This window comes from Accipiter gentilis, chromosome 18, assembly GCF_929443795.1.
Source record: "Accipiter gentilis chromosome 18, bAccGen1.1, whole genome shotgun sequence".
Classification (NCBI taxonomy): domain Eukaryota; kingdom Metazoa; phylum Chordata; class Aves; order Accipitriformes; family Accipitridae; genus Astur; species Astur gentilis.
Genome location: NC_064897.1, coordinates 18,133,159 through 18,152,764, shown reverse-complemented (window position 1 = coordinate 18,152,764; position 19,606 = coordinate 18,133,159). Strand labels below are relative to the sequence as shown.

General features: G+C 43.6%; 1 protein-coding gene across 4 annotated transcripts in view; it reads left to right on the top strand.

Moving 5' to 3' along the window:
- Nucleotides 1-18,508, top strand: part of DENND5B (DENN domain containing 5B) — a 117,344-nt gene extending 98,836 nt beyond the window's left edge. For all 4 annotated transcript variants that reach the window (XM_049822524.1, XM_049822522.1, XM_049822523.1 and 1 more), the window contains 10 exons: nt 1,152-1,233; nt 6,660-6,788; nt 8,114-8,235; nt 9,559-9,704; nt 11,460-11,578; nt 12,746-12,933; nt 14,595-14,677; nt 14,841-14,967; nt 15,770-15,944; nt 16,800-18,508. In XM_049822524.1, coding sequence (XP_049678481.1) covers nt 1,152-1,233; nt 6,660-6,788; nt 8,114-8,235; nt 9,559-9,704; nt 11,460-11,578; nt 12,746-12,933; nt 14,595-14,677; nt 14,841-14,967; nt 15,770-15,944; nt 16,800-16,983 — 1,355 coding nt within the window. In that variant the 3' untranslated portion in view covers nt 16,984-18,508. The remainder of the gene's footprint in view (nt 1-1,151; nt 1,234-6,659; nt 6,789-8,113; nt 8,236-9,558; nt 9,705-11,459; nt 11,579-12,745; nt 12,934-14,594; nt 14,678-14,840; nt 14,968-15,769; nt 15,945-16,799) is intronic.
- The last annotated feature ends 1,098 nt before the right edge of the window (nt 18,509-19,606 follow it).

Below are 19,606 nucleotides of genomic sequence, written 5' to 3'. Positions count from 1 at the left end.
TTGTTTTCCTTGTTAAACTGTCTTGATCTCAGCCCACAAGTTTTCTCACTTTTACTCTTCCAATTCTCTCCCCCATCCCACCTGGGGGGAGTGAGCAAGCGGCTGCGTGCGGCTTAGTTGCCAGCTGGGGTTAAACCATGACATCCCTGTCTGGAAGATCACTTGATGTCTGTTCACTGCCTTCGTTCCCTTTTAACCAGCGTTAAGTGAGGCGTGAGAAGCAATGCTTCTGCAAGAGGTGATTTCTAAAGGAGCTGAAGGTGTGGAGCTATGGCTAAGACAGCTGACATTTTTCTTTCAATCTGTCTCTCAAATCCCAATGTGAATAACTCCGTGTTCAATAAATCTTTATACTGGTGGACAGTACAGTTCAGAAGTTGTGTAATTAATCTCTATCCATCAGTCTAGGTGCTCAGCTTATGCTTTGGCTTGGCCCTTTACAATCACTGAATCACTTCTGTGTTGTGAGAGACATTGGTTTTCTGATGACCTTGAGATCTCCCTGCCTACAGGCTTCTGCTCGGTATTGTAGTAAAAATCTCTGAACATTAGTGGGTCATCTTCCAAAGACTCTGCAGTCCTCCAGATCATGCAGATGGTAACTTGTATGATCAGTCCTCAAAGACACATCTATGGAAAAACTAGTCTTGCTCATGAAAAGATATTTTAATAATCTTCAATGAGTAATGCACTAAGCAATCTGGCTGGCAGGCACAAATTCCTGAGAGCAAAATGTGTCACCACAAAGCAGTTTGATCAGGGTAGCGGAGCACAGAAATGCTTGGCATTCTTAGCATCGAATATGCTACTGTAGCTTAATTTTATCTCGTCCTTCTCAGTTGTGAGCTTTCCATAAAAACATATTACTAATAAAGCTCATCACCATACAGATTTATGTTAATGCATTTCACATACGTAAAAGGAAGCTTTTAAATCTCCAAGTTCAGTGCTGGATTAAGGAAGGAATAGGTAATGTATTAAGCATTTTTCATTTTGTCTGCTTCTACATTTTCAGGATAGAGTTAATGATAATGCACAGAAACATTGCAGTTACCAGCCACTTAAGTTTGTTTTCAGCTATATGTAAAACAAATGCATTGCAGACCATTACTGTAATTTTGTATTAACTTCATATATTTTCTCCATTGTAGTTGCTGTTGGAACAGAAAGACGAAAGTCTGATACAGGAATTACTCTGCCTACTCTGAGGGTTTCCCTGATACAAGATATGAGGTACGGAGTTTCCTAAAGCTTTAATTGTGGTTTTAATTGTGTAGCATAAGGTAAAGATCCTTACTAGCTTTGGGTTTACAAAGACTAAGGAGAATTAAACCTTCCCCTTAGTCCACATTCAAATCTACAAAGTCTTGCCTTTTTATTTTACAAAACTTTTTTTCATGTTTACTTCATTTATTTTAGCTAATAGACAATGAAAAACACACAAGTTTTACTGGGGTTTTTGTTTTCCCCGGGGAGTTCTTATAGCAATAGAACCAACTTCTACAATTAACAGCAGATATGTTGAATTCCTTGGTACTTCAAGTTTGTTTCTTTTTGCTTGTTTTAAATTACTGACGGGGCAAATGCAGTTGATACACAAAGCAAAGGGATATAAAAACCTGCTTGCAATGCCTGAGCAATATTCTTTCTTTTCAATTAACATTTTATGACAAATACTAATAGATGTACGAATTCAGAAATGTAGTCAAACCTAGCATTTGGGTGAGTTTAAAGTTGGAATGTGAAGTAAGGGCAGGTGCTCTGTAGGTGATCATAGTCTGGCTCTGGAGTGCTTTTTTAGAAAGCATTGGTTGGAAATTGGAAGGATGAGAGAGTAAGAAGAGGTGGAGACTGATGTGACAGCACTAGGCAGTTGTTCTTCAGGGCATCTCTTCCACCAAGCCACTGCCAGGTCAAGCCACTGTTTTTGACACTTCACTTGCTATGGCTAGGCGTTGTAGTGGGGTAAAAGTGCCATGAAAAGAGGGGAGGAGTAATGCAATAATGCTCATCAGTAGAGAACTGCTAGCAATTGCCAGCAATTTAATGTGTGAGGCAACGTGAGTATTGTTTCTTGCAATATCATGTCCTTCTTCCATGTAAAAATATGGCAAAAAAAATCTTATAGTAGAAATAAGATTAATTGTAGTTAATTCACAAAACCATGATTACAGTGATGTGATTTTTTTACCATGCGTGTTTTTACAGATTTTTTTCTGATGTGATATCCCACAGATTAGTCAGGCTTTTCTGAAAGAAAATGACTCTGTTTCCCACCTGCAGTGTGCTACCTTTTTGTCTGATGCTATGTAGTTTAAGTCTTGTGCTCTGATTTCAAAGATTATGACATGCCACATAAGGCTAAAACAACACACAAAAGAGGGAGGGAGAATATATAGAGCGTAATTAGGAGTGTAATGCCAAGAGGACATTTTGAACACGTGTCTGTCATTTTAGCATCCCTCTCGTGGGATGTGGCAGCTATTTACTTAATTCAGTCCTGTGAGGCTGACAGGCGTGTAGAGGGTCAGTCTGAGGAAGGGACGAACGAGGATCTAGGGCAGAAACTCGTGTGCGGGAAGGGGATTGCTGACAGAGGAGGCTGCGTGCACTCGCTGCTGCGTGGGTTTCATCTTCCGTGTATTTCCACTTGAGCAATGAAAGCCCAGCATGGATCTGAGCTGTCTTGCTTGAATCACGAGAGTGTTTCAGCTGCTTTTCAGAGAAAAAGTACAGAAGCAGAACATTACCATTTGTAGTATCTTGGGTATTCATGATTGTCCACAAACATGTCTGGTCATAGACAATGCTGGGCAGATGGTGAGTTGAATTTGTCATCCATAATCTCATGGCATACTTTATCCTGCTTGGAAGGAATGCTGCTTAATATTTGTTTGCACACACAGATTTATGCTGAAGCTAGAAGGATGGGTAATTGTTAAATTGCCGGGGTTGCGGTGCTAACTGAACTAATGGCTAGAGGATTAAGCATTGCCTTAAGCACAGCTTGTTTTTGATGGCTCATGCAAGGTTATGTAAACAACTTCAAAAGCAGGGCTGAATCACAGTCACGCTCTGCGTGTGCGATGAGCCTGTGCTACAGGTAACGTGGTGTGTCCTCTGTCTCCCTCGCAAAGCCAGGCATCTTAGATGTGGTAAGGAAGATGCTCAAGATGTTTATTTTGGTTCTTTGCAAGGAGACTCTCTGCACAAGTGTGTTTGGGGGTATGCCCTTCAGCCTTTCCCCTGGGGTGAGGATCTGCAGTGTCTCTCCCACTCCTCTTCCAGCTCCCTGGCAGACTCCTGCTGCAGCCTGCCTCCCGCATGGCCTCGCCCCTTGGGCACATCGCTGCACGTCCAGCCAGACCAGTCAGTGCCAAGGCAACTCCCCGAAACCTTTGGTCCAGCTGGGTTCAAGTTTCGGGTCCTTCCCCTTCAGGCAAGCTCTTCCTTGCTACCAGCACTTGCTTTCATGCCCATGTCATGCCTCCCCTCCCGTGGGGAGCTTGCAGCGGAGGATGCAAGCCCCAGGTGCTGGGCCCACGGCTATGATGCTTAACCTGCTGCAGTCGAAAGAAGCTGGGTTAGCAAAGACCTGCTACCTACATGGGATGAGCTAGCGCAGCTCATTTCTGACTGCGCTGGGATGGGGAGCACGCACACCATCCTCGGGGGCATGGCGATACTGAGCAGCTGTAACCTCTTCTGTCAGCACCAGCTATTTGCAGAGGGTATGTTTCACCATACCCCAGGCTTACATTTGACAGAGTAAATAGATTTTTCTTTATTACTAATGGGATTAAAAGCAAGTCCCAACCTAGGGAGTTGCATTGAAATTGCTGTTCAGTGCTCTGACAAGAAGAGTTTGCTGTGCGATGGTGAGCATACAGTGCTTATGCTTAGGTCACCGATAAAAAAAGAGCTGTTCTGACTCCCACAACTGAGAGTGAAATAAATTTGAGTTCTCGAATGCTCTGTTCTGTCACAGTCTGCTGTTGCTGACACCAAGACTGATTACTGAATCTTTTTAATGTCTCTGGCAAGCCGCGTGGTGGCAGATCCTTATTTTTCCCAAATGCACAATTAATGCCAGTCTGGTCTGAACCAGAAACAGGTAACGAAGAGGTACAGAGCATGCACAGAATAAGGTTGAGTCCATCTGTTCTTCAGTCTTCTCACAGGAAAATAACATATTCTGCTCAGTGTTTCATATTAGATGTAATCCAAGCCAAGCACTGGGGGGGAAGGGGGGGGAGGGAGATGATAGTCTGTGCTTTGATCTTCCCATCTCAAAAGACTTGAAATGTCTGAGGAAAGTGTCTCAACACAAGGTAGTTGAGTGTAGCACGCATCCTGTTTCTCAAGGACTCCGGATTATGTGCCCAGCTGTCTGGGCTGGAAGGTCTAATGCTGGCTGCCACGCTCTGAGCCAGGAAGGGCTTTCCAGCGCCAGGAGCAAGGCTCTCGGCACTGATTCAGCTGGTAGGCATCGCTGCTGACGGGGAGGCTGCTGAGTTTGCTCAGAAAGGGCAAGGACTTGTGAGCGTAATGTGCCCTCCTGGGTCTGTTTTACAGCTCACTGAGCGGTAGTACTTCTCACCTGGTCCATCAAAGAACTACCCATGTGTCACATTAGGAAACAGGAGGAAACTTCTTTTTTAAAGAAAAGATTTTTTTTTTTTTCCCTCTTTTTTTTCTTTTTTTCTTTTTTTCTTTTTTCTTTTTTTCTTTTTTTCTTTTTTCTTTTTTTCTTTTTTTCTTTTTTCTTTTTTCTTTTTTCTTTTTTCTTTTTTTCTTTTTTCTTTTTTCTTTTTTTCTTTTTTCTTTTTTCTTTTTTTCTTTTTTCTTTTTTTTCTTTTTTTCTTTTTTTCTTTTTTCTTTTTTTTCTTTTTTCTTTTTTCTTTTTTCTTTTTTCTTTTTTCTTTTTTCTTTTTTTTTCTTTTTTCTTTTTTTTCTTTTTTCTTTTTTCTTTTTTTCTTTTTTCTTTTTTTCTTTTTTCTTTTTTTCTTTTTTCTTTTTTTCTTTTTTCTTTTTTTCTTTTTTCTTTTTTCTTTTTTTCTTTTTTTCTTTTTTCTTTTTTCTTTTTTCTTTTTTTTTCAAGGGGGGTTTAAGTAACCTAGGTTTTTCCACTGGCAAGCTACTGTTACTCCTATTGATTGTTTCTTCCTGATGGTGCTTCATAGATGTACAGCACAGAGCTGTGTGATACAGACACCTCAGCTTGGATTGCAAAAGTAGACCTGTATTTTGAGAATTTGGGAAGGTCAGCATGGCAGAGAACGGTGCTGCTGAGCTAAGTCTGGTATCCACTTCATTAGTGCAGAGCGAACACATATTTCTGGACAGTGCTAAGTTGTACTTTGCAAATTTACCCCTAAGGTCTTAGTCCTGTTATGTTAGAAGCTCTATAAACAAGAGAGTATTTTCCTCAAATAATGCAGGATCTAAATATAACGCAAAGCATGCGCTTGGGTGTAACAGATGGGGGAAAGCACAAGACAGTGAGACTGTACTAGTCAATGTAAAAAGCATCAGTCACAGCATGACTTTGTTGGATTTTCTTTGGAGTAAATATTGCTACATTCCCTAATGCTCAGCAATGCACAGAGGGCCTGCAAGGAAGATGCAGGAGCAGGAAAGTAAATCGCAAGAGAGATCAGTTCAGACTCAGCTGATGGTGCTTGGAACCTGCCACGGAGGTTTGGAGGGCTGAATTGCCTGTGCACTTAACATGTAAACTGCGTGAAAATTAAGAAATTGCAGCCTTTTCTTTCCCCTGCTGGAAACTGTTACTCATTTTTCTTGCTGTTTATTTAACCAAGTGGGGGGTTTTTGGAAGCAGCTTCGCCCTGCCATGGCAGTTCTCTTCCTCTTCTAAAGCTCCCTGCGCTCTAAAACTAGGGTTTCTGGCATTCTCCAAACTTGAAATATGGGAAGTTTGAAAAAAAAGAAAAGCAAAATCATAGAAGAAAGCTCCTGTGGAACAGTTCCGCTTTCCTACAGACCAAGCATGTGGAGGGCTGTTCAGATTATCATTTACACGAGGGCCTCATATCCCTGAAAATGTGATTCTGCTTGTGATTGCCTGTCACTGGTTTTGCCCCAACAATGCTCTTTCACATTGCTGCTGCCATCAAGGGGTTTGTTAGAGCCTTCAGAGTAGATCGTGGTTTGGATCCTCTTAAGATATGTATTTGTCCTCTGCCCTCCCAGACATACCCATTTGTGTCAGCAGCTCGAGGGAGTGACTGTGATATAACTGGGTCTCACAAGGTTGCTGCGTTTTGTAAGCGTGTTAGCAGTGTCCATGAGGACATCTACCTCACGCAACGCAGGGATGAGCAGACCTACCCCTGCTCACCTTGGCCAAGCAAATGCCAGAACACAGAGCAGCTGATTCAGGCTGTAGTGCGTCTGGTTTGCAACCCTCTGTGCCCGCGAAGGGCTGCCCCATGTGCCCGGGCCAGCCTGGGGCTGAGGGTCTCAGTGCCACAGTGCAGGGCTCTGTGGGGCACTGCTGGGGGTCTCTTTCTCTAGAAATTATGTCAGGAGACGTTTTCCAATTCAGCTGCTGCATCACACTGTGGATGTTGCCATTTGAAGCATGTAGGATTTTTATGATTCATCTATTATTTTTTTTTTTTCCCCACCCATTTCAGGCATGTTCAGAACATGAGTGAGATAAAGACTGATGTGGGGCGAGCCCGAGCCTGGATAAGACTGTCTCTGGAGAAGAAGCTTTTGTCTCAGCACCTGAAGCAGCTGCTTTCCAACCAGGCACTTGCCAAGTGAGCTGGCTCTTTTTCTCAAAGCTTCACTTTCACGTCTCCCTCAGTGGTGTGTCAAGGTGCTGTGCAGGCTTGGGGTGCAGCCAGGCGCCCCGTTTGGATACTGTGGTTTCCAGCTAGAAGTGATTGAAGGGCAGAGGGTAGCTGGGGGAGGAGGTACTGCCCACCCAGCAGGGCTGAAGTCTGCTCACCTGCATGGAAAATGAATCAAAATTTTCAGGAAGGAGGCGTTAGGTTTTGGTCAGATCAGTGCATTGATCCAAGCCACTTCACGGCCCCTCAATCACTGTATCTTGTGCAAATGAAGCAGCAGGGGCAAGAATGCCCCTTTTCTCACAGCAGCCCTGCATTACCTTGACTCAAGTCAAATGCAGGCCCCCATCCTGACTGCCAATAAGCTGGGTTAGAGGCCAGCCCTCCCACCCAGTTAGCAGCTCCCCCGGCTTTGCCTCCTTTTGCAAGCACAGGCACTTAAAGGATCTGCCCGTGTAGATGTTCCCTGACTTCATTTTCCCAAAGCAATGCATTTAGGAAAAAAACCCAAACCTTATGAAAAGTCCTAGCTATTGCATGCAGTTCTGGCTCTGTGATGAGTTACACACGTGATTTATGCCGGAAGCTACCAAATCCTCAGATCTGCTAACAGGAAGAAAGAGGAGTAGCTGGAGACAGTCACCTCTTGGGTGATCAGCTAAAGGCATGGTGGCAGACCTGTCTTTTCCTGAATTTCATCTACATCTTTCTACCTCAGCAGCTTTTTGGGAGTCTGTTGCCTTCATGCTACAGGCAGTGTCACAAGCTCTGTGCTTTCTCATAGCAGGGGCCAGATTAACTCCTGGTGTGCCTTTGCGCTGCCTTGGGCAATTGGTGATGTACGCTCGGTCCACTGAACTGAAAGTGGTGGGAGGATGCCTGCTGCTGCTTGGTGCCTTCCCTGGTTGGTGCCGCCTTAGTTTTGTCTGCCACAGAATGGAGCAGAAGGAAGATTAGGTCATTAGACAAGGCTATTATTCCACAGTGGGAAGATACAGGGAAGAAATGAGGTTGCTGTGTGAGTTTATATTTGTGCTTTGCAGCAAAACCAAAACTGATCCTGGAAGGAAATCAACTCCGTAGCCTCGCTATGGTAGTGTGGAGCTGAGAGTGATCTGTAAAACACGTGTAGCATAGGGGGTGAATGCTGCCTGTGGGTTTCTAGCAGCTTATATTACCTGGGAAATCTCCCATTAAGATCAACTCTTCATTTGGTGTTTTGAGATTCAAACACCTTTTCAGATGCATGGCGCTTTTTCAACAAAAAAAAGCAATGTATTTGTTTCCACCAGGAAACTTTACAAGCGTTACGCTTTCCTGCGCTGTGAAGAAGAACGGGAACAGTTTCTATATCACCTGCTCTCGCTCAACGCCGTGGATTACTTCTGCTTCACAAGCGTCTTCACCACAATCAGTGAGTTGGAGAATCAATTTTTTTCCCCCTGAATAAAAATCAGTTGCCGTCATGATTTGTAAGAGACGATGTTGCTGTTGCTGGTGCCTGAGTAGCTGAGCCCTTATCTGGCAACCTTGGTTGTTGCTGGTGGGGGCTCCTGGGTGCTGGGTGTTGCTCCGGGAAACCAGCTGAAGAGCCAAGGTTGTGTGGGAGTGCTCCGGATAAGAGCGTTCCACAAAGGAGAGTAATCAGCAGAGAGTGCCACTGTAGCACTTGATTTTCCTCACCGGGCTGTATAGTCTCTTTCATCTTCCCTCCCAGACAAGTCCTCTACATCCTAATGCTTCTTTCTGGCCTTCGCCAAGTGTGCATCCTAACAGCCTGCAGACTGAGCAGGAGAGGGAGGTCTTGGAGGACGAAACACAAGGCGCTCCGCTGTGTATTTTCAGTCTCTTTTTGTCTCTCCTTAAATGCCAGAAAGATTCCCGCTCCCTTCCTCTCCTGTAAGAAGGAGAGCGGAGACTGGATCGAAATCTGAAAGTGATTCTTTGTCTCTCCAGCACTGGGCAATGCGGAGAAGGCAGGACCCCGTGAGATGACCTAATTATTTGGATTCACCTTGGCAGCCCTTAGTCTTCATTTCCCTGCCTCTTCAGAGTGAAGCGAAGCAGGTTTTACGTGGCTGTCAAAACAGGCGCTCATTCTACCTTTCCTCCTCTTAAAGCAATAAATCCCCTCCGAACCAGCACAGCGCAAAGAGATTTATTCATCCTCGATTACCTCATTTCTGCGGGGCATCCAGCCTGACAGCTTTTCCCCGCAGGACGAGCGCTTGGAATTTCTTGAGTGCGCTATCCCTGTCTGGCACACAGCCCCCCCCCCAAAAAAAAAAAAAGGCCGGTCCAAAAGGCAGCTTGTAAAAACCACAAGGGGAGAGTGTTGCAGTGTCCGAGTCAAATCCAAACCGGGGTGGCCCGGCGTTGGGGGGGGGGGGGGGGGGGTCTTGCTGCCCCGGCGACGGCGGCGGCGGCGGGCAGCGCGCGGCGGCGGCGCCGCACGGTGGTGCTGCAGCACCACCGTGCGGCGCCGCCGCCGCGCGCTGCCCGCCGCCGCCGCCGTGGCGTTGCTTCCGGTTGGAACGTGTGAGGAGCTGCGCGGGTCTGTGGTGGGGTGTTCTGAGGGAGAAGGGAGGAGGAGGAGGAGGAGGGGGTGGTTTCCCCCTGTTCGGGTGCTGAGGGGTGGGATGAGAGCTCGCCTTCGAGGGGGAGGCGCGGTTTGCTGCAGAGAGTGCGGGGGGGGGGGGGGGAGAAGTCAAGGCTAACTTAGTGTTCCTTGTCTTAGTGATCCCTTACAGGTCGGTGATAATTCCCATCAAAAAACTAAGCAATGCAATAACCACGTCAAACCCCTGGATTTGTGTATCGGGAGAACTAGGGGATACAGGCGTAATGCAGATTCCTAAAAACCACCTAGAAATGACGTTTGAGGTGAGTACGTGCTCTTTACGTTTTGCTTTTCAGTTTGAAACGTGGTTCCAAACTAATACAAATTGGGTGAAGGTTTATTGTCTTAAGACTGCAGCATTTCAGATTCTGTCCAGGTTCTCAAGGTTGCTCTACATTCAGATACGCACAGGCAAAGAGTGCTGCCTGCCCCTCCTGTGCTAGATGCAAGTTTCCTGTGAGCACATACCACTTTTCATCACAGGCTTCACCGCTTAGCAGCCCGGGGCTCCTCTTCTCACCTAGCCGGTCTGTTCCCATGTCTCATTCCCTTCCAAGCCTCCTTGCCTAACTTTCCCTTTCAGGGCTCATTTCTGATTCCTCAGTTCCCTTCCAAGTTTCTTTTCCCTTCTTTCAGTCTGTCTTCCCACTTACCACCACCCAGGTCCCTTTCAACCTCTGGCCAGTCCCAAATTTCTTCTCTTCCCACTCCAGCTCCTTGTCCGGCATTGCTGCTTTCCTTCCAACCAGCCAGTCTAACCCCTGAGCCCTTCAACTTCCTAGCTTTGGGTGCTACTCCCAGGAAACCCTAAAGCCACCATCCCCATCGGGCTCTCTTCTCCGTGCTTGCTGTGGTTTTCTCTTTGTGTTTGACTACCTGGCTTTGCCCTCTGCTTTCCCACCCATCAATTACTGGTTGGCTTCCTGCCACCCCAAAGCAGCTGGTAGCGGGAATTGCAGGGAAAGCCCTATCAGGCTGCTGTAGCTCCAGGCTCTACCATATCCAGTAAGGAGTGATTTTGTAGGAAAACCTGCTACTAAAATTGAAGTTGCATCCATTGAGCATATGCACACTGATCTTCAACAGCAATAGTAAAAAAAAAAAACAACAACCAACAACCAAAACCCGAAAACTCTTGCCAAATACAGGTAGATTTTGACAGAGGTAGAGAGGATATTTCCATGATACAATGGCTGCCTCATTCAGATATTAGTATTTTGTAGAAAAGATCTCCAGGCTTCTAACAAGCAAAAGAACATATTTAGACATTTCTAAGGACCATACTAACACTGTTCTGGATTATTCTTTTGGCTGAATCTTTTCTAAAATATCAACTTGGGTAGCCACCCACTATGGAAAATGTCAGCCCAAGCTGCTTGTTTGGCAGTATTAGAAGCAATGAAAACCAAGGTCTTGCAAGGGAAGTGTTTAGGTGACGTTAATAGTTGTTGCTGCCAGCCCCACCTACAATTAACATATTGCACTGGAATTCACAGTCCCTTGTTTTCCTTGTTCTGTCTCTTTGTGGTGTTAAGAGCCTCATGTTAGTGATTTTTGTCTTGCTCAACAATAAGAAAGTCGATCTTTGAAAATAATAAAGGATCTAGGGACTGTTTCACAGTGTAGAGTAAGTCAGCTGGAGGTCAGTATGCTCAAAATGCATCTTTGAAAAGCTGTTTGTACTGAAGATGTATTTCTTCTGCAAAAGCACACCTTTTTATCACCTTAGCTCAGAAATTAGTAATTAATACTTCTCAGAAATATTCAGAGCGAATGCCCACAACAAAGAATGTAATCTCTTCACAAGCTTTTAATAGTTTTATTTCAAGGTCTTTGTTTTCTCCTGTCTTAAAATAATTATTCTGCTTTTGAAAACACTCTGCATGTTTGGTTGAAAATACTTGGTGTATAAATCAAAGGAAAATGAATAAAAACATACATTTGAGACCATATGTGTGCATGGGGGGGGGGGTGTCTATTGTTTTTTTAAATTAAGTAAAAACTGTTATTCATTTCAGTGCCAGAATTTAGGGAAGCTGACGACTGTTCAGATTGGTCATGACAACTCAGGGCTACTAGCCAAGTGGCTGGTTGATTGTGTCATGGTCAGAAATGAAATAACAGGACACACGTACAAGTAAGCAACAAGTTTTAATTTTCTTTGTCTGAAATTCTTGTTAAATCTAGAGAAAGCAAGGCGGCATTCATCTTCTCCTCAGTTGATGGAGCACTGTGGGCTGATTTGGCTACCTGATAGGCCTTGGGTTGGTCTCCCCCATCCCCAGTTCTCTCATTTCAGAAGCGCTAGTTGAAGTCAGATAATGTGATAAATATTAAATGAGACTTGAATGTAGGATTTTCTTTGCATCTCTGAGACAGGACAGACAGTATGGATACTTTCGAAGTGATTCAATATGTTTGTGTCTAATAATTAAATCTCTTGACTTAAAGTAGTGTGGTAAAATTGTGCACAAATGAACTCTTTAAAGCCCCAAGAGCTGGAATGGTAGTTCAGGGCAAATCTTTGGTTTCTTTTAAAAAATATTCAGTTGTCTAAGTACTATAAAAAATGTACAGAAACTTGGATTACAAGAAAATAAAAGGTTCTGATGATTTCTTAATCTTCTATTGAGTACCTACCTCATGTCAAAATTATCTCCTAACCTATCATTGGTTTTACAAAACATCTGGCTGAGCAGACTTCATTTTTTTTAAATGTTGACTTGGAAAACTGTAATTCAGAGAGGTGAGCTCCAGAGCTCAGGGTTGGCCACAGTGTATAGTGGAAATAGGAGGAAACGGAGTACAAGCACCAGGGGTGTGGGCATGTCCATGGATTTCATTAGGACTGTGGATGGGGTCAAAAAGCACAGCAATAAAATGTGAGGTGAGCTTTGAGTATGAGGAGATGTCACAGCTTCAATTGGGTGGGAACTCTGTGTGGGGATTTAATTGTTAATCACAATATTTGTAAAGACTGAATATTAGTGGTGGTTGCAAGTGAAAAATAAGCTGGCAGAAATCAAGATGTGGCCCATGAAATATTTTCTGTTGTCCCATGCTTTCATGCAAGCTTTGCATATTTCCCTTTTCCTAAGGATGGAGGTGAATGTAGTTCTCTGGTTTGGTCCTATCAGTTGTGCAGGGGATGCTGCGTGTTGAGTTCTGGTTTGTGAAAAGTTTCTGGCTACAGAGTATTCCCTGCCCGTTAGCAGTGTTTATGGGTGCTAGCTGTCCCTCTAACTTTGAGATCAAGCTGGACTACCTGTGTGGCTGACCTGTGCTTGTGCTGGCCGCATGGCAGGTTTCCCTGCGGGCGATGGCTGGGAAAGGGTGTTGACGATGGCAGTTTGGAGCGAATACTCATTGGAGAGCTGGTGTCCTCCACGCCTGACGAAGAGCTGGGAAAGCAGTGTCGTACCCCACCCCAGCAGAAATCTCCTACCACAGCTCGACGACTGAGCATCACTTCCCTCACAGGGAAGAACACCAGTAAGTCCTTTCCTTTCTCCCCAGGGCCCTAGAGAAGGGGGCAGCAACTGCTGTGAAATAAAGCTCCTGTGAACAGGAGAGCTCCTACCCAAGCAAGGCCTGGTGCAGAGGAACAGCTGCAAGCTGATGAGGTTTTCTTGCCTGGTTTGTGTGTCTGCAGCTTGCTCTGTGACTGTACACATTGCCTCTTTCAATGTCCCCATTTGACAGTTGAGAGATAATAATCTCTTTCCTTGGAGCATGGAGATGTGATATGAGGGTGGAGGAGACAGCAGAATTTGCAGTAGCTGATGCTGCTCAGCTTCCCAGCTCACTTTGTGATCAGTGGGAAGACAGTCCTCTCTGAAGGGCAGTTCAGAGCCTGATGAGGATGCCGTGAACTGCCTTCTGGAGGAGCACACCTTCAGAGGGACCCTAGGGGACATCAACTTCATGTCCCTAAAATTAGCTTTTATGAGTAACCGCACCTGGCTACAATGGGGCATGGGACTGTAAGGGCCACATGAGGCATTCTCCGCTAAAGCATACAGATGAGTCCAGCATAGATCCTGTTCATAAATCTGTCCAGCTCCTGTAAAATTAGAGGACATGACTGCTGAAATGTCAAGCAAGGAAAGATTAGCCTCCAGGAGTAATGCAGCAGTTAAAATCTACCACGGGACCACTGTAGCTCTTCACATGTGTGAATCCATATTACTTGGAGAAGTGGGCACCAGAACGTTTCCTTAGATCTGAGAATGCTAAGGCCCAATAATTCATTTGTCTTGTGAGCTACATGAGGCTCTGTGTTAGACCTGCCAAAGAGTGTGGAGGTCATCATGTACTAATACAATACTGAATTACCCTGTGCTTCCAAAAGAACAACTGTAGGAGAAGCTAATAGCAACCTACATACGTCTGAAAAACTAGAAAGGACTCATAGAAAATTATGAAAGTGATTGAAGTCTGGAACATCTGCTTAAAATGAAATTTTTAAAGTTCAGTCTGTTTTAATCGGAAAGTGAATGAGGGACTAGATAATTTTCTGCAGGTACCTGCGTAGGAAGATGAAATGGTAGCAGGTGGAGGCATAGGATGATTCAGTAGCAGAGGTAGCTAAACAGATTCAGAGCAGAATTTTAACATTTCCCATACATTTTAACACAGAAGATTCCTTACTAATGGTTCCAAGAGTAAGTTATATTCTCTGCCTGTAGCCCCTCACACTGGTACAATGACTAGACGTGTGCCTAAAATAGATACTTGTTCTGACTCAACAAAACCTTGTGGGTTCAAGTCAGGAATTAATGAGTGCTGGGTTTTCTGGCCTCTGTCATGTAGAAGTGAGTCAAATGACTGGGCTACAACCTTTCAGCCCATGCCTCTTCGTGGGAGGGTTACTGTACTCTATGTGATGAGCAGGATGAGATTAACTCAAATAAAATATTTGTCAAGCCAGATCCTTGGGTTGTGCATTTTTAAGTAGGGTGATTTATTTGACTATTCCAGGGTTGCTCATCAGTTGCTTGTAATTAAAGCTCAGGTTTACCCAAATAAATGATTGCCTGAACTCTGTTAAAGATACAGAATAATTCCTGCAGTTCAAGCTATGTCATCATGAGAATTTGATGAATGTTTTGAAGTTGGTATCTTCAGCTAGTATGCTCTCCATGCTTTCACAGAGCCTAATGCAGGACAGATCCAGGAGGGAATCGGGGAAGCTGTGAACAATATTGTGAAACACTTTCACAAGCCAGAGAAAGAGGTACTTCCTACTTCTCATTACTTGTCTGGTATCTACAATGCATGTAAATATTTTTATAAACAAATGGAACTGAAGTATCAGTAGAGACTGTTAACCTTTAGATTTGAAGCTTCTGGTGTACAAACGAGGCAAGCTGTACTTACAGGCTTCCCCTTTCCCACAGAGAGGGAGCCTTACCATTCTGTTGTGTGGAGAAAATGGTCTGGTTGCAGCACTGGAGCAGGTCTTCCACCATGGATTCAAATCAGCTCGCATTTTTCATAAGAATGTCTTCATCTGGGATTTCATAGGTAAGACGGTGTGTGATTTGGAGGCAGAAGAAGCAAGATTAGGGCAAAATGACTACTCATGCACAGATCTTGGATTCTCGTCAGCTAGGGTGCCATTTGTTCCTGCCTAACACCTGCTCCAGGTTGCTTAAAGTCAATGAGAAACAAGATGGAAGATGACAAATACTAAACTCTATATAAGGGATGAGTGTGAATCTGTGCAAAAATTTAAAAGCACTTCAAATTCTAGTAATTTATTCATAGATGAATGTTCAAACAGCTGCTTTTCTACCCAGAAAGAAGGTAGGCTGGAGGTTGGGGTTGAGTAGCAATCCATGTTAAGGGGAGAGCTGGGAAAGGGCAGGGAGTGAAAGGTTTACATTGCTAGTTGCTTATGAGAATTCTAATCACTGCACTGGTCTACTGGTGATGCTCACCTGTAGGCCTGTGTTGTGGTAATTTAAGACGTACTTACTCCTTTAAAACATGCTCACAAGTTGAGATACTTAGCCTGAGGATAAGTGCTTACTCAGAAAAGGTGAAAAATCAAAGCTGATGGTAATCACTTGCAATGAAACCACTGACAGGTACTCTGGTGAGGCTCCTTGATGTTACTGAACTGTATTAGACATCAGTCTGCTGACCACTGCTGTGTAGCAAAGGTGGAAATCACCACCTACCTGTGGTCTTCAGAGTGAGGAATCCATATATAAACTGTGCAATAGCTCTCAGCAGGTTGTTTTTTTTAAGGATTCCCTTGTGTAATTCTATGTCACAATGAAGTACTTCTGCTCACTGGGTTCTGATTTTCTCCCTACCACAGAGAAAGCTGTTGCTTATTTTGAAACCAGTGACCAGATTGGAGACAATGAGGAGGCCCTTTTGCTTCAGAGATCTTCATGCAAAACCTTCTGTCATTACGTGAATGCCATCAATACAGCTCCAAGAAACATTGGAAAGGATGGCAAATTCCAAATTCTGGTTTGCCTGGGGACAAGGTACCTAACTGCTCTTTGTTAGATGTGTCTTCTTGCATTAGACTAGAAGAATTTCTTTACACCATTATTGCCTTTAGTTTTCCATTTTAAGACATCCCATACCTATCTATTATCCAGTACCTATTCTAGGCAGCTTTAACGCTACATGAAAAATTGGAGCAAAGCAGCAGTAATGATACATGACTGGTGTCTAAACTGCAAAAAATGTTTTGAGCTCTTTTATAAGTGGTAGCTTGACAGTCATATGTACAAAATCTGTCTTAAAATTGTATTTTTGATGAAGTGCTGGCTTTGGGAATGCAGAGTTCCTTTGCAAGAGCTGATGCATTTCTAAACCCTCTTTGAATCACTTTGCCTATGAAAATGGGATGTCTGTTATAATTTTGACAAAACTGTTATAGATTAATCTTTCTTTCCTAATAGGATGCTTTCTGTCTTGCACTTGGAGGGGGGGCTTAGTTGTATTTTGGAGGGTGAAAGTTGGTATGTCTAGAACTAAGTACCATTTTTGTCTTGTCTGTCTGGATACACGAAAAACAGTTGGAAAACAGTCTGTTGTTTTTTCCTGAGTTGTACTTTCCTTGTTCCTGATCTGAAAATGTTGCTGAATTCTTCCAAAGTCAGTTGTCCAATTCTGCTGATACCTTTCCATCTTCCTTCCTACAGTATGTTCAGTTACCTGCATTTTACTAACAAAATCAAGGGTTGTGATTACACAGGAAGCTTTTATTTGCAAACAACATGCATCACCTGCAAAAAGAGACTGCACGTTTTGGGTTGTGTTCTTGGAGAAGAATTGCAGTTTGAGATCTGTTGTACTTGGTGCTAAAATAATTCCTTTCATACCTTTTGCAGGGACCACTTGCTCTCTCAGTGGATCCCATTGCTGGCAGAGTGCCCGCCCATTACAAGGATGTATGAGGAGAATGCTCTCCTACGGGACCGCATGACTGTCAACTCCCTTATCCGAGTCCTACAGACATTGCAAGATTTCAACATTGTCCTGGAAGGATCACTCGTTAAAGGAGTGGATGTTTAGCATGGCTTTGCTGAGAACTTCATTATTCCTTTCCCAAGCAAGCAAACCACAACTGGAGACCTGTCAGGACTTGAACGCGATGGTAGTGCACCACTGTAAGGCAAAACTGCTGGTTGAAGTGGGAGTGGGAAGCCCAGTTTGTGCCCGATGGGGACTGTCCTCTAAAGCTGCAGAAAGCTAAGATGCAGTATTGTAGTTTATTTGAAACAGAAATTTAGTATAAAATAGAGTATTTTCATGTGTTAGATGTGTGTAAATATGCTATCTTCTTTAAGAAATTATATTACTCTAAGAAATTTTTCTTAGACTGAATGTTCTTGTTCTGACTATGAGTAGCTTAAACCCAGGGGAAGGACTGGGGGGAGGGAAGGACCGAGGTGGGAAGGGATGCCGCTACTTGCTTGCAAGGAAGAAGCCAATCAATGTGTAAATACAGCGCAAACTCAGCAGGGCTTTTTTCAGGTATTGCAAATGAATACAGCAAATATCCTTATGTAGCCATTGTGATTGTCTCACTCTTGGAAATGTTGTAAGCATATGCTGTTTTACCCTACTGTACATGGTCTCTCTTAGTTTTTTGTTTGAAGACTCAACCCTTTCCATGCACGGAAGTTGTGAGTTGTCATTTTTTTTCTGTAAGGTCTTTTGTGTCACTTCTTTTGATCTCCAAAATAGGAGACAAGTGTTGAAATGCTTAAACACTGGAGAGGAGGACTGCTGTCAGCCCTGGAGCCTAAGAGTATGAGACCTGTTTAAGTGGTGCTGCTGCAGCCTGAGATGGGGAACGATGGCTTGCTTGACTCACTCAGTGTGTTCCTTGCCTGTCTAGATGTTCTGATGATTCCCCCTCACTCTCAGCCAGTTTGTGTTGTGGATGACTTTTCTTTTTCTCCATGTTGAGGAATTTGGTTCATACCAAATTCTTGCTATACTTGAGAAGAATCGTTGCTGTAGAGCCACAAACACCGATGTTGCTGTGCTACTGAACTGTATCAGCTGGTTTTGAAATGCTGACAGGTTATGAGTCTTCCTTTATCCCACAGAATGAGTATTCCTGGGAAGTACAGGATCTCTGATTACTTTTTTTTTTTTAATTGTCCAGATACACAAAACAAAAAAGGAATGAAGCAAAAGGAGAAAAAAAAAAGAATCTACTTCAGTATTTTGAGGCTCCTCTCCTACACTCTTTCCAGTTAATGTGTTAGTAATACAGCGTGTGTATATAGGTACAGCTCTTGAAGAGGAACTGGGAGCAACTAAAATCCTGTACGCTAAAAATTTAACAAGAGATTACCTTAAAATCATCTTTTGGATACCATGCAGCAAATACGGCGTGTATTTTCCATTCTTGTGGATGGGAGTTGGAAAGATCTGAGGGCATAATTAGCTTCATATGGTTTTAGTTTTTGGAGGTTAGTTTAAATATAGGTGTTTGTTTTCACTTGTTTATTCCCTATGATCTTGGCCATGTCGTCAGTGGATTTCTGTGGATGTCTCACTGTCAGCTGTGGCTTGGGAAAGGCCCCTAACTGGTACTGTAAATGTATTGCCTTGCACTGTGCTCTCAAGTGGCATTAGGACGGACTTTGGAATGGTGGGCAGTAGCAGGTCTAGTATAGTGTGCATGTGGTGGAGAGAGGGATGAGAGCTAAGGAAAAGGAAAGAGGATGAAAATTAGGGTTTGCTTTCTCACCTGCCTTTTGACAAGCTTCTCTACTTTCCTGTGGTTCCTCTGCTGTCCAGTTCTTATACCAGCACTCACTTTAGTGTCAAAGTTTCATGTCATATTCCATATTCCCAGCCAGAAGAAAACTCTTCATGTGACTTTGTTTCATTAGAAGGAAGAGTTTTATGTTATAGAAGATTTTTGGTTTCAAGAAGTAAAATAACACTGTCAGGGAGTCATTGACTTTAATGAGGGTTCCAGCTTTTAATAACTGTTCTTTCCTCCTGGGCTTGTACTTCCTTAAACTGATGAAACTCATCCCAAATACTGTAGGCAACGCTGCCATGTCACTACTGTGAGTAACTAAAAAAGGCTGTGAATGGTGTCATGAGTTAGTAGCCAGAGCCCACAGCTGTGTGACATCTCCCTTACATTTCATGAGTTAGTAGCCAGAGCCCACAGCTGTGTGACATCTCCCTTACATTTCCAGAAATGTGAAATTTGGGGTGTTAGGGTTTTCTGTGTGGCCAGGCAACTCTGCTTAAAGTCAGCAGAAGATGCATGACAACCCTTCAGCAGCAATTGAAAATGTGTCCCTAGTACTTAATTCTATCAAGAAATTATACATTTAGCAACAGAAACCATGTGGCAGCATTATTTGGTAATGACTGCTTAGGATGTTTTGATTTCTATTAGCACTCAGGCCTTTTATGTCTAATGACTGCTATACATGATTTTTTCACACCCAACCCAGTCTAAGTGACTTTCATTTTACTGAAATAATAACCTCTTTAGTCCTTGGATTTCTTTGCAGCAGCATCTGCATTTGCTAGCTGGATATTTCTCAAAAGTATACTGCTGCATACTTCTCCAAAGACTATTTATGACTTAAGCAGTTGTAATATTCACCCAACATGACACAGGTTAAGTGCAAGCAGGATAAAGTAGAAATGTGGG